Here is a 14962-nt window from a genome sequence, read left to right as displayed (position 1 = left end):
CCAGCCGACCAATCAGAGCACATTGTGCTTTTCAGAAGGAGGGGCTTCATAGAGACAGGAACTAAACAGAGCGTTACTGACAGACTGGGAAGAGAGGAGCTGAACAATGGAGAATATGAGGAAAATAATCAACATTCAATCTAGTAGAGCCCAAAAACAACATCAAGACTGTAAAAGAGCTTATCTTTAATTGTGCAATTCTCAGATCCACCAAGTTCCCATAGTTTTTTCAGTGTTTTTACCACCTGATTTCCAGTCTTGCTGCACAGGTGTAACGGTGTGTTGGTAGTTCACATCTGCAGTGAAATCTCAGGCTGTTTCTTTTCTTCATGAAGACACTCTCAAACTGCCTCTTTATCTTCAGTTACACTCTAATTGTGTTGAAGGGAAAAGTTAAATTAGGTCGACTCAAATGAACAGGCTAAATTATTACCCATCATCCTTCTCTTCTGTCTGTTTCTCTCAGGATGGACCGCATCAAGAGCCGACAGCAGAAGTTTAAGAGGGGGAAAGAGAGGATGTTGTCTTTGGCTCAGGAAAGTGGGGAAAGTCACTCAGTAGTGAAGGAGGAAGAGGAGGATGATGATGAAGGTATTTACATGAGCATTTGAGAGCAGTTTTCACATTTTCATGTAAAAGCATTACTGCTGAATTAAAAAAATCATGTTTTCCCATCTCAAGCTCTGTTTAAAAGTTTGGAGTCAGTAATTGTTTTTCTTTTTTTTACACCAATGATGCATTAAATTGATCAAAAGTGACAGTAAAGACATTTATAATGTTACAAAAGATTCAATTTCAAATAAATGCTGTTCTTTTGAACTTTCTATTCATCAAAGAATCCTGAAAAATTAAATTTATGACAGTTTCCACAAAAATATGAACTGTTTTCAACATTGATAATAATCATAAATGTTTCTTGATCATCAAATCATCATATTAGAATGATTTCTGAAGGATCATGTGACACTGAAGACTGGAGTAATGATGCTGAAAATTCAGCTTTGATCACAGGAATAAATTACACTTTACTATATATTCACATAGAAAACAGCTGATTTACATTGGAATAATATTTCACTGTTTTTACTGTATTTTTGATCAAATAAATGCAGCATTAGTGAGCAGAAGAAACTCTTTCAGAAACAATAAAAAACCTTTTGATTTGCAGTGTATGTTCTTCATTATACTGTATACTAAATACTTTGTTCACTAAACAGAATTAAATTGATCAAATAATACATTTACAATAAAAAAAAGTATAATTCAGCATTCATTTAATTGTAATGTTAGTAATTCATAGACAAAATGCACAAGAATAATGCAAATATATCAATAATTAGAATAAACCGTGTGTTGTCCTGCATGTTTGAGTGTATCAGACACACACTTCACTCCAGCGTCAGTGTCAGCGGACTGAAGCCTCATAAATTCCACGAGTGCCTGAGATTAACAACGGCGTTAAATGCATTACAATCAAATCTAAAACACATGAAACACACATTCCAGACCTCCGAGTAAATGTGCGCTCTTTCAAACAGTTTTAATGTTTCCGTGTATTGTGTGTGTGTGTGTGTGTGTGTGTGTGTGTGTGTGTGTGTGTGTGTGTGTGTGTGTGTTCGTGGAACAATGTTTCTACATTACAGGAGAGGCCAGCAAAGAGAAGAAGAAAGGCAAGAGGAAGCAGTGGTGGAAGCCGTGGGTTGATCATGCGTCCAGTTAGTGTCTCCTGATCTTTGCATGTTCAGAACTTAATTTGCAGCTGAAATAAAAAATGATTTCTCAAGATCCTGATGTTGATCTGATATCATTCAGATGAATACTGCAGTTCAGATTCACGTGGGAAATGGAAAAAAACGTGATGTCTCAACAGTTTCACAGAGATCTCAACAGTGTCTCACATTGAGCTCAGATTTGACAAAATACCAACAAAAAACAAAAAGATCACAAAAGAGATCTCAGTATTTCACATAAACGCACCATTTGTTTCTGTTTTTAAATGAAATTTTAAAAAAAACAATTAATTAAATCTAAATTTTCCTCTGGGTATTCCAAAAATAATTAAAAAAGGATTTTAATTTTAAGACAAATTATTTTAATAGTCTTCTTAATTAAAAAAAAACAACAACTTTTTTTTGTTTTATTATACTTTTATTAATATTTTGAATTAGCTTTTATTTTTATATTTTTCATGTAAATTTTAATTTAACTTTTAGTCATTTCATTATGTGCTTTCGTCATTTTATTTGTTTTAATTTTTAATATTGCTATTTAGGTTTAATTTATTTTTATTTCAGTTTTAGTTTTAGTTTAAAATTTTAGTGTTTAAGCTTATTTCAGTTTATTGCCAAGGCAACATTTCTAATTTTTTAGTTTAAGTTTTTCAGCTAATATTTGTATTTTATTTTCTTTTATTTTCTTTTCTTTTCTTTTATTATTCCAGCTTTATTTCAGTGAACAGAACCGTTTTTAATCGTTCCAGTTAATGATGATAACCCAGCTTCAAAGGAAGTGATGTGTGATTGTTTCCTCTTTTAGTGGTTCGAAGTGGCAATTATTACTTATTTGAGACTGATAGTGAGGAAGAGGAGGAAGAGGAGGACAAAAAGGATGAAGATCCTCCCAAAAGATCAGCGTTCCAGGTAAATATTCCAGAAACGTCCAGAAACGATAGTGCATGTGCTCCATTAATATCCCCATTTTTAGGTTAGGTCTTGTAACATTGTGCTTCATTGTGTCGTTCTCGACAAAAATGTGTGTTAAACGTCTCTGTGGTATGAAATGTTTTCTTCAATGTGTTCTTGTTTTGTTCCCTCAGCACTAAACAATGTTTCATTATTTACCAGACCACTAACTGCTCTCTTCCTGCGTGGAAGAGCGGTAACAGCAGTAGCGACTAACTCAATCTGCTCTGTCGTCTCTTGTAGAGAGCTATCCGAAAGTTTGCCTCTGCTTTGCTGGCTTTACCAAAGTCTGTCATTAAACTGCCCAAAACTGTACTGCAGTATGTAATCAGGGCAGCCAAGGTACTTCACAATGCCTGATATATCTCTCTCTCCCTGTGTGCTGTAGTGTGTGTCGGCTCTGTCCTCATCGATGGCCCTTCTGCTCCACTGCATTTTCCTGCTCCCCAGTTGCACAATATACATGCATTTTCAGCTCTGACCTCTGGTGCTGGTTTAACTGGAGAGCAGATGGAGATCAGATTATTACAGCTGCACGTCAGTCTGTGAACACAGCAGATCCGGTGCAGTGCATGCCAAGGAAATGCAGTGTGTTTGCAGCAGATTGCAGCAGCATGCAGGGCTGGCTGATATATGACAGATTCAGGAGATACTTGAGATAATGTTGCTAATGTTATTAGACGGGTTTTCTCAATCACTTTGGCACATTTTTCGAACAGTCTTCACATTCTCTGAACGGTTAGTCACTGGAACATCAGAACTCTATCACGTCTGCAAAATGTAGTTAATCACCCAAAACATTTAATTCATCCTTTAAAACCTAGTTATTGTGTCAGTAAATTGGCCAATGCCACCAAAATAACAAGTGTTTTTGTCATCATGTGAGACAGACAGACATGCAGATGAACATACAGATGCAGATCAAAAGACTGAAGAATATTAATCTGTATTTTTAGTGTGTATATCATCCAGCCCTCGATGCATGTGATCTCTGAGGTTTTCCTGGGAGGTTTTTCTTGGGTTTGGTTGTGGCAGTTACACGAAGGCTGTGTTTTTCTCCTTTGTGAACAGTGTAATCATTCGGTTTTGGGACGAGACCTGACATCAGAATTCCTGTTCTTTGGAGCAAAACATCCCCTGAAGCTGGTTTCCTGTCTTGTGTATTGTGTTGGTGTCTTTGATTGACAGGAATATATAAAGTGATGCTTTTTCTAAAACGGTCTGTTTTGGCGGCTCAGCTAAAGGCTAGTTTTAATCCTGTACTGGAACGTTGTGCAAGTTTATTCCCTGCATGTGTTCAAGACTCTTTGTTTTTCACTTGATTAACGATTGAATTGGGCTGATTCGAAACACTCCAGCTAAATTCAGAACAAATTAAACATGGCATAATCACTACAACTCACTGCTTAGATTCACGCACGGTCCATATCTTTGTCTGACGAGACCCTTTGCTTCTCAGTTTGTGTATCATGCCTGGATAACTGACTCGAAAACCGCCATGAAAGAGCGGAGTAAGGAAAGACGGAGATTCTGGCAAAGGTACACGGAGAGCAGCGCCACCAAGAAGGAGCAGAAGGAAGGTACGCTCGACGTCTCTTCAGACCATCACACTCTTCCTCAGCACTGGTTTCAGTTATGGCCCGAGGCAGAGCTGGGTACTGTAGATTACTTACAAATTGTAGTCCGTTACTGATTACAAATTACATAACGAAAATTGTAGTTAGTAACGTAATCTATTAGATTTCACATTTTAGGTTATGTATTCTCAATATACTGTAGAAACAGGAAAAAGCTGCAAAAAGTATCACGATATATTCAGCAACATTTCAGTTCTATGATCAGGAATATATTGCTGAATATATTGTGATACTTGGGATAATGTGCAGGATTTTCTTGTTTCTATATTGAGTTTTGGCAATAGCTTATTTTCTACGCACCTATCCGCAGGTGTGCAAGCTTTATTGAAGGTAATGTATTCTGACTACTTTCAGATTACTTTTCACATAGATCACACTTCAAAATGTAATGATTTCTGTGAATCCAGTGGTCACCTGACTGCTGGCTGCTGTGTCCAGTTCCACAAAACTGGAATATTTCCACATACATACTATAGATCTTAGTCATAATGAATTCAACACGGATGGAAACGAGGCTGTGAGGGACAGACGTACACTGTATAAACTTCTTAAATCATGTAATTTTCACAACTCATAACTTTTAAAACTTTTTGCTGATTTTTTTTTTTTTTTTTTCAGAAAGGCGTTCATCTGAACATTCGGTATGTTGTTAAACAGTACGATCGATTGAACACGCTGTACTTCAGTCGCCCACAGCCTCGATTTCATTCCTGTCAAAAAATAAGTATGCGTCACCCTGACTAATGTCTGTGAGCGGTCGGCTTTATAAGAAAAAACAAATATAAAGAGGAAAAAGAAGAAATAGGTGGAATAAAAAAGTAACCGTAATCTGATTATGAGCATTTAAAGTGTAATATAATCTAATTACAAGTACTTAATTTCTGGAATCTAATTATGTACTCAGATTACATATAATCTAGATCCAGCTCTGGCATGAAAATGCAAAGATCCATAAAACCACTTTAAATAAGACATGCGTCAGAAGTTATGGTTTATTTTGGCCCCGGGCGTGTCTGGGCCCTCCATGACTGCTTCTGTCACCTTCAGGACTGTCCGACTCTATAGCGCTCTGTTTCTCAGTACGCCACGCTTTGGTCATTAATAGACGTTTTGTCCACGTGAACGCGACTCTACTGGGAACATCAAGTACCTCATTAAATCCCCTTTGCTGCAGTTTGTAAATAGAGGCCTTGCAGCGTCTAGTCGTGATCTGTGCCAGCTCCCTCCTGCTGGGCGGCTCCAGGCCCGGCATTCCTGGGACTGTGTTGCATTCGCTACGGTCAATTCATCCCATATGATGGCTGGACGGGGTTTCAGACCCAACGCTGAGGCCGCCAGCTAGAGCCAATAAAACACTCAGTTAATGTTTAAGGCCAGACGCTCCAGGTGAACACACTAATAGACATCACCATACGTCACCAGCTGAGTGATTACACGAGCAATTGCAAACATTTTTTTACATTACAAGTTATGAAATGTTATGTTTAAATATGTAAATGAGGCATTATGTAATTAATAGGGCTGTCAAAATTGACACGTTAAAAATATTTAACGCAATTAACGCAGCATCCGTTTTTTCCGTCATAATTTGTCTAGCGTTACATTAAATGATCGTGCTCTTATTCACGCAAATGCTTTTAAATCATTCAAGCGCCACAAGACAAACGAGAACGCGCTGTGAATGTCGTGTCATGTGACACACACACGACTCGTGTGCACAGAAAAACACGTGCCAGTATCAAGTTCTCTTTCGCGCTCGAACAAACAATAACACACAGAATTATGACAAAATGCCTGTTTTGTGGAGTATCCTCATAAGATCATCTTAAATGAGTTAAATAACATCTTAAATGAACTTAAAGTTGTGAGGAAATGAGATGCATGTCATGTTCGGCAGCGACAGCTCTTAAAGTGACAGCAGCCTAATAAACCAGCTGCTGTGATAATGTCTGTCATTAATGTTCATCAAAGAAAAGTGTAGCTTTAATAAGGATTAATATATATTTCATTTATAATTTATGCAGTGAAGACTGTAAAGTGTCCTTCCTGTTAGACAGGTAAATATGACGTTTATTATAATGGGTTTATGTGAAGATTGTTTAAAGTTCACTTAAATTAAAAGTTGCTAGTTTTTAAAAGCCTAATAAATGTTGAATTTGCATATATTTCCAGAAAAGAAATATGAACATTGGCTAAAATTGTAAAGTTTGGTGTATGTAAAGCTGCTGAAGTGCAGATTTATGACTCGCGGCCTATAAATATATGAATTGAAATTGATAAAGTGCCATAAAATAAATATGGATGTTTTCTTTACACGAGTCTGAAACACTTTATGAAAATGCCAAATAGCCCAAAATCTCAAAATTGAGCAATGAATATTTTTGCTTTAAAAATACTTTGCCCAGCACACTCACATTTTGAAAATGTATTTTACTGTAAAAGTGACACATAAATCAGGTTAATGGTTATTTTGTGCTTATTACAGGGTAATTACATTGTTATTACATATTGTTGTTATGTTGCAGTGCATGTGGCCATTGAGGAGGGCGATCCGGAGGAAGCTGTTGTGGAGGAGGAGGTGTCTGAAGGTCCAGGTAAGACCTGCTCGTGTCATTATAACCTCGATGAGTTCCAGGCGTCTGAAGCTCTGCTCTCTCTGCTCCAGACAACATCCTGAAACGAGTGTTTAACATCGTCAAGTTCTCCTGGGTGCTCTTCCTGGCCCTGTTGGACAGTTTCACCGCCTGGCTCAACTCCATCTGCCAGGAGCACATCGACATCTCCACCGTCCTGCGCATCGAGCGCTGCATGCTCACTCACGAGGTCAAGAAGGTAGTGATGTCACGAGAGTCACACTGCTGATTGGCCTCCTCTGCATTGGTGTTTTATCATGTGACATTGGTTGCACATGACAAATACTGACCTTTATTTCGTTTTTCTATGTATGTCTTTTTTTAATTCTTAGTTAATGTTTTAACTTTGAAATACTGTGACCACGTCTTAACACTGCAGAAGAACATCTTCAGACTCACTCAGACCTTAATTAGATTATATAATGATTTTATATCATTCTTATAACACAGGTAGTGTTTATACACATGCCAATATTTTTTTTTTTTTTTTTTTATGGAAATGGAAAACCTAAAAATATTGGATGGATGTATTCCTATTTCTGAAAAAATAATAATAATGGATATTAATATTATATTTAATACAGCATGTTTTAAAGCAGTGTTATGGAAATAAGTAACTGAAATAAAGCTAAAATAAAATATAAAAATATATTGAAAAGCTTAGAAAACTTCATTAGACAGAAATAAAACAAATAAATAAATAAGTTGAAACTGAACATTTAAAAATAAAAGGTATATTATGATAGTATTTAAATAATACTGAAGTAAGAGTGTTCTGAAGTGTCACTGGATCTGTTAGGCTCAAATGACTTCAGTTTTAGCTTCTGATGGACGATCCTCATGTTTGGAAGGGACAGAACTGTAAACCTTGAGGTTTAACACCTCGTCTGCCTCCCTGCAGGGGAACATTCCGTCTCGGGACAGCATACACATGTACTACCAGAGACAGATGTGCGGGCCAGCGTCCACTCCATCCAGCCTGGACCGGACGGAGGACGTGTGCTCGGACTTCGGCCCTCTGCGGAGCGACCTTCAACCGCACGCTTACGGGATGGACGGCGCAGAGTCCGATCTCTCTAGAGAAAACCTGTCCAGGTACAGAAACCCTTTCAGTGGCTGTTTCCATCCACTTGAATATCATATAAAACATTTGGGAATAAAGCAGCGTTTCAAAATCATCTCTTCCTGGTGCAAAATATCAATAATAAAATGCGATTGGTCCACTAGTTAGTCCAGTTATCCAATCACAGCCTCTGCTGAGGCACAGTCACATGAGTTTATGAGGCATTTTTTCCGTAAATGTGTTTCCATCGTAGTCTATGTGCTTGGCGTTTCCATCCAGAGATTTTTTTTTATTTTTTTTTATGCGATATCCCAAAATTCACCTCAAAATAGGTGGATGGAGACACATCTAATGTGTTCTGGATCTGTTTGAGACTGGGAAAGGTACAAAAAGAATATCTAATTTATGCAAATGTAATTTAATTAGATCTGAAAATATTATTGTCAGCTTTATAAAGTTGAAGTAACATTTCTCAGGCCTCCAGACAGATCCACAGTAATCCAGAAACTTATTTCAGGGTTGATTTACCTCCAAGGAAACCGCTCCTTTGTTTTCTTAAACAGGAAGAAAAGCTCTGCAGAAATGAAACACATAGAGAGTTAAAGATCGATCTTTTAAAGGCTCAGTAGTCTATAAAGTGAGTGTCAGAAGAAGCTTGAAGAGGATTCTCCAAACAGTGATGATTCAGTTTACTGATGGGAGCTTCCTGTAAAACACCTGCTGTATAAAATGATGATAAAATGAGCAGCGCTGAAGACAGACGCTCACCATTCCTTCAAGATCAGTTCCTGTCCACTTTAGACATAAGTCACTTTGTAACTACATGTCATCTAACCCTCACTAGAGTATCAGTAGACTGTGTGCTTGATATCTGCGATCTCTTTATTTTGAGCTCCTCAACAGACATTCCTTCTGACTATAAGAAACTTTCCAAGTACGTCAACTTGTTCTACTAACCCGAACCCTGTGAATTAGACTCTGTGGTCATTACACGAGCAGGTCAGTTGAGTGCAGCGGCCTGTTATTTTGATCATCCGTGTTTACTCTCGTTACACCCTGTGTAGGGCGCGACTGATTTCAACAACAGCCTTCTGTCTCCGGCCTCGTCCAGATCATCTCTGCTGACATACGCCTTTACTAATTCATAACTAAGATGGCTAAACATGTGCTGTATAAATACACACTCAGCTGGTTCTATAAAATGATGATAATGTGTACCATGGTACTGATTACCAGATTTACACTGATCAAAAGTTTGGGGTCGGTGAGATTTCTTAATGTTTTTGAAAGAAGTCTCTTCTGCTCACCAAGACGTCAAAAATACAGTAAAAACAGTAATATTGTGAAATACCTTAAACCATGGTATCATCGTAAAAACATAGTAATTCCATGACACGTTTGGACTTCACTATTACCATGGTAAGGAATAAGTATGTTTACAAGACTCTTGAAGGAACTGCCATATCTAACAAAACATGCTAGTTTGATGTTATTTATTGTAAGTGAATCATGACTGTGGGATGTAGACATCATTTGTTCTGTGTTTTCTGCAGTGTTTACCCAGAATCCACTGCGGTGTACGACCAGCCTGAGGAAACCGCCGACCGCGTCCTCAAAACCAGCCAGCGAGCTCGACCCCGACTGTGCCGACTGCCTAGTGTAGATCTGCAGTCGTCGTCTGCAGACAGCGCAGCGTCGAGGTGTGTTTCTGTCGAGTGTGTGTGTGATCACAGCTCCAGGAGGCAGGTGACTCTATTATTCTTGTCAACAATCAAACACACACACACACACACACACGCAGCTGTGGACGGTTACTGTAGCCCTGCGCTGACAGACGGACAGGTGTTTCCAGAAGCTTCTGCTCACACACAGCCGGAGCGCAGTGAACACCTGAGAGAGTGAATTCAGTCACGACACCGTTCAGATTACATACGTTTATATGGATCACTCGTTTATTACACCCTTACAACCTAAAATCTAGTTATTTGCTGTAAGTTCTCATATTATCGTATTATTTTGCACATACTACATTTGTTACATAGCAGTGGTTCTCAACTAGGTTGTATAAACAGAGACTCTAAAGGAACTAGTCTAGCCATCTTACTTTTTGGATTCGGATTAGACCAATCTACCTTCCTCTTCAACTGACTTAAATCAAGTTATGAGCAGTCTTAACGAAAAACTAACTTGTAAGACGTGACCTCAGCAAACGTGGAGGCAAGAGCCCTCTGAGATGACTAAAAATTATTTAAAAATAAGACAAAACAAGCATTAAAATAACCTAAAGACTAAAAACCAAGATATCTCATATTTTAATTCAATTAATATGCATTTTTTTGATTGTTTGATTGGACTATAAAACTGGCATTTAATTGCATATTTGTTTACCTAAATGTATATATTTAGTTCAGATAACTGGATTGCACTGAATTTGAGGTCATGTGACAACAATATACTGTAGCATACTGTGTTCAATGTTTAATTTTGTATATTGTAAACTGTTTCACATACTTAAAGACAGTATGCAGTATGCTGCACATCCACCTTTTCTCTAACAGGATCACAGCGGATGTAACGTGAGAGTGTTTGTGTGTGTGTATATATACATATATATATATATATATATATATATATATACAGGTTGGTTTAAGGGAAGTTCAGGTGTAAGGGAAGATCAACAGTGTAATTACATGCAGGTATTTTTTAAATAGAAGTACAGTGTAGAAGCACACAATAACTGCATTGAATCACATGATTAATTTAAATGTTAGTACACAGTAGTTAAAGACACTTAATATAAAGTGGGACCACTTTTTCAGAGACTTCTGGGTAAAGTGGGATGACACTTCCCCCTTGTGGTTAATGGCCTGAATCTCAAGCATCACCTCGTTGTGTCTCTAACCTGATCTCTGTGTCTCTGGCAGTGAACACACGCAGTGCACGGAGCTGTACTCGCGGCAGGGCACCGGCGACACCGCTGAGGAGGCCGTGAGCGAACGAGAGCATCCGCACAAACTCTGGAGCAGCACTTCGGAGCTGCCGCCTCCCTCGCCTCAGGCAGCCGCTGCGGACTGGGACAGAGCGCTCGCCGCCGACATCCCTCCGTCCTACAGCAAAGCCACAGGCCTGGATTCTTTGGGAGACGCTGACGGCAGGAAGCTGAGGATCCAAACACCTGACGAGAAGTCCGGCTGCCACAGTCAGTCTCTGCTCTCCATGAGCCATCAGCTGACAGCCAGTGAGCTGCTGCGGAGCAGGTGAGACGCGTCATGTGACCTGTATAACCACCTGGAGCTCAAGGTGTCGAGTGAGCGACTTCTAGACTGTTTCCACAAATTATAATATTATTTACTTTCCATTTCAGTATTGCACACTACTGTTCAAAAGTTGGGGTTTTTTAAAGAGAAGATTTTTATGCTCACCACTTTTTAAAATCAAAAATACAGTAAAAACAGTGAAATATTATTACAATATTTTCTATGTGAATATATAGTAAAGTGTAATTTATTCAAAGCAGAATTTTCAGCATCATTACTCCAGTCTTCAGTGTCACATGATCCTTCAGAAATCATTCTGATATGATGATTTGATGATCAAGAAACATTTATGATTATTATCAATGCTGAAAACAGTTCATATTTTTGTGGAAACTGTCATACATTTTATTTTTCAGGATACTTTAATGAATATAAAGTTCAAAAGAACAGCATTTACTTGAAATATAATCTTTTGTAACATTATAAATGTCTTATCTAAGTAAACTTTTATTAAAAAACAAAATAAAAAAAATAGAAATGTTAGTTAAAAAGTGTGACAGATAGCTCCAGTCGTCCCTGTATATGTAAGTGCACCACAAATGTGCATTAAAATGGATTGCATGAGTTTTATATATTGAGAGGAAGTCCATGCTGATCCCATGAGATGTTGTCGTGTCCATCAGGATGTTCTATGACGAGGATCTGGAGGAGTCGGAGCACTTCTACCGCTCTCAGCCGCAGTTCCTCCAGCTCTGCTACGCTCTCTATAACATGCTGGTGGCTCATTCTGAGATGGTGTGTTATCTGGTCATCATCCTCAACCACATGATCTCTGCGTCCGTGGCCACGCTGGTGCTGCCCATCCTCATCTTCCTCTGGGCCATGCTGTCGGTGCCCCGGCCCAGCAAACGCTTCTGGATGACGGCCATTGTCTACACGGAGGTACGAGATCAGTGATGACAGTAAAAACATTAGTGCATTAACCAACATTAACTAACAGTCTGTTACAGTATTTTTGTGCTTAGGCTGGTTTACACCTGTAGGGTTAAAGGTGCGCTACGCAGGATTTTCGTGTCGGCTCTCAATCATAACTCACGGTGTGGTGGTGTTTGTGTCTGCAGAGACATTGTCTTTTCTTATTTTCTTCTTGAATTGATGTGTTCGGGACATTTCTGAGCTGCAACCTTTGGCCCAGTGGGTGTGTCGCCCCAGCCAATCACGACGCACGGCGCAGCTGAGGGCGGGGCTTTCTCGTCTGTCGAAATCAATACTGTAATGTTACTATTAACTGACTGTCTGTAACTCAAATCAGATTATTAGGCATTGTAATTACATTTTTATAATGACATGTCATTTTTAGTGAGCTAGATAATTACAGCTAGTCATATAACTATTAGTGTAACTGTTCGTTCATATACACAAAAATGCTGTTTATGCATGATAACACTATATTTGCAAAGTAGCTAATCAGTCATCTTCCTGCAGGTAGTTCCCCAAGCGAGTGTGAACTGTATCCTATCAGGGGAGAGATGGGCGTGGCTTCTTGTGTGGCTCCACCCATGAGGAGGGGCCACATTTGAATGCTGTTTATAAACAGTAACTGAAAAAAAATCCTGCATAGAGCATCTTAAATCTAATAACATGTCTGAGAGTGAAGTGAACCCTGCTTTAGTCTAGTCGTTAATGTGTTATTGTGCATATTTCATCTCATGTTGCTCTTTCTCAAAGTAATCTTTTTACACACAGGTCACCATAGTGATAAAATACTTCTTCCAGTTTGGCTTCTTCCCATTTAACCAAACCATAGAGCGGGACAAAACCAAACCGTTCCACCCGCCCAACATCATCGGTGTGGAGAAGAAAGAGGGATATGTCCACTACGACCTGGTCCAGCTCCTCGCGCTCTTCTTCCATCGATCTATTCTGAAGGTAGAAAGACAAACTTGGATTTGTTTAACCTCTCAGTGTCCCGGGAGCGCTTTTTATTGCCTTCTTTCCTATGAAATATTTAGTAATCATCATAACTTCATCATTCAAAAACATAAACACTGAAAATTCATTCTGGCTCCAGATATTTTTGTGATATCAGCTTTGGAACAGGATTTGGTTAGACGTGTGGCTTTGATTTTACAGCAGTTTTAGAGTCCAAATTATTTTGTAAAAAAATATATTTTGTATCAAATAAAAATGTTAGTACAGTACATTTGCTTCACAGTAAATTTAAACTGTTTTACTCTTTCACTTCAGCAATAATCTGCTGTCTTCATTAAATCAGATCAAAATTTGAACTTCTGAAGTGTTCATGAATTACAGTCAGTTCAGATGAAAAAGGTTTTAATGTGTTTTAATCATAAAATGTGATTTTTGTGTATCTCACTAAACATTATTGCTCATTAAAGTGTGTCGCCACTTCATTTCCCTCGTCTTCTTCCTCAGTGCTATGGACTGTGGGATGAAGATGAGCCCAGGTCAGGTGGTCAAACGTCACTCTCTCACCATGATTCGGACGGTGAAGAGAAAGCAGAGAAGAGCGCCGCTGACGCCTCGCCGGTGTCCGCACACGTACGGCTGCCCAGAAAACACTCCCAGAGCAGCTCGGCGGTGCGGCGTCAGAGCTCCAGCGCCGTCTCCAGCGTCTCACAGCGCTCGGCCCGCTCTAAAGCAGGTACGCTCATCCAAATACACTCTTCACTTCTACACTAAGAGTTCAAGGGCAAAATTTCAAAGGGCCGCACATTATATTAGGTGTTAGAAGAATGATTCGCCCTCATGCGAAATTCCCGATCGCATGGATTCCTGTTGAAATGGCTGGATTTTTCCTGCGGAAACAGCGGTAAATGTGTGTAATGTGTGTGTCCACAGGCAGCAGGGCGAGCGTGCGTCGCTCTCTGAGCGCTCTACAGAAAACTCGGAAGGAACTTGTTCTGGAGAAGCTCAGAGAGCAGCTCATCAAAGCAAAGCGCTTCACTGTCAAAACGTAAGACTTCTTCACATCATCAGATCAATTTTTAATTATGCGATCTGCTGACAGACGGCTGTGGGTTCCTGTTGTTTCAGGGTTCTGGACATCTACATTCCCATCCGGCAGTTCTTCTATAACCTGATCCACCCGGAGTACAGCGCTGTGACGGACGTCTACGTGCTCATGTTTCTGGCCGACACGGTCGACTTCATCATCATCGTTTTCGGATTTTGGGCCTTCGGGGTGTGTGGAGCTTCTCTGGCTCTTCATGTGGCAGCTTAATATATGAAATCCTGTTAGAGTTGTGATGACAGATCTGTTCTTCAATATTGTGATGGACATTCAAGCATAACAGATTATCAGACGTTTAGAAAATGCAGGGCGGCACTTGCTTCTGTCCATCAGCTGTTGATTGGGTTCAGTTCAATAACTGTCAGTGTCGCAAAATGAGTCAATTATGAAACAAATTGAATTCAGCCATAAAGCAGCTCTAGAGAAGACAACAGTCGTTATTCAGATCAAGTTTTCACCCAAAAATGAACATTTCCTGATTATGTACATCCAAGATGTGTTTGACTTTCTTTCTTCAGTCGAAGAGAAATGATGGTTTTTGAGGAAAACAATCCAGGATTTTTCAAAATCTAATTCAAGTCAACACACACTCACCGTACTCCGTTTTTGACCCCAGTCGAGGGTCTTCTCTAGCGAAACGATCAGCCATTTTAAGAA

General features: G+C 39.2%; 1 protein-coding gene across 3 annotated transcripts in view; it reads left to right on the top strand.

Annotated features, from left to right (window-relative positions):
- LOC127506406 (piezo-type mechanosensitive ion channel component 2) overlaps positions 1–14962 on the top strand; it is a 108228-nt gene that overhangs the window by 87019 nt on the left and 6247 nt on the right. For all 3 annotated transcript variants that reach the window (XM_051882864.1, XM_051882863.1, XM_051882862.1), the window contains exons 30-43: positions 467–591; positions 1644–1715; positions 2536–2639; positions 4141–4261; positions 6844–6912; positions 6984–7150; positions 7853–8046; positions 9568–9714; positions 10939–11271; positions 11955–12213; positions 13018–13200; positions 13708–13936; positions 14134–14248; positions 14329–14476. In XM_051882864.1, coding sequence (XP_051738824.1) covers positions 467–591; positions 1644–1715; positions 2536–2639; positions 4141–4261; positions 6844–6912; positions 6984–7150; positions 7853–8046; positions 9568–9714; positions 10939–11271; positions 11955–12213; positions 13018–13200; positions 13708–13936; positions 14134–14248; positions 14329–14476 — 2266 coding nt within the window. The remainder of the gene's footprint in view (positions 1–466; positions 592–1643; positions 1716–2535; positions 2640–4140; positions 4262–6843; positions 6913–6983; positions 7151–7852; positions 8047–9567; positions 9715–10938; positions 11272–11954; positions 12214–13017; positions 13201–13707; positions 13937–14133; positions 14249–14328; positions 14477–14962) is intronic.

The sequence above is a fragment of the Ctenopharyngodon idella genome, chromosome 23 (assembly GCF_019924925.1).
Source record: "Ctenopharyngodon idella isolate HZGC_01 chromosome 23, HZGC01, whole genome shotgun sequence".
In the NCBI taxonomy this organism is placed as follows: Eukaryota; Metazoa; Chordata; class Actinopteri; order Cypriniformes; family Xenocyprididae; genus Ctenopharyngodon; species Ctenopharyngodon idella.
The sequence above is the reverse complement of the archived record's forward strand: the minus strand, read 5'-3'. Positions and strand labels throughout refer to the sequence as shown.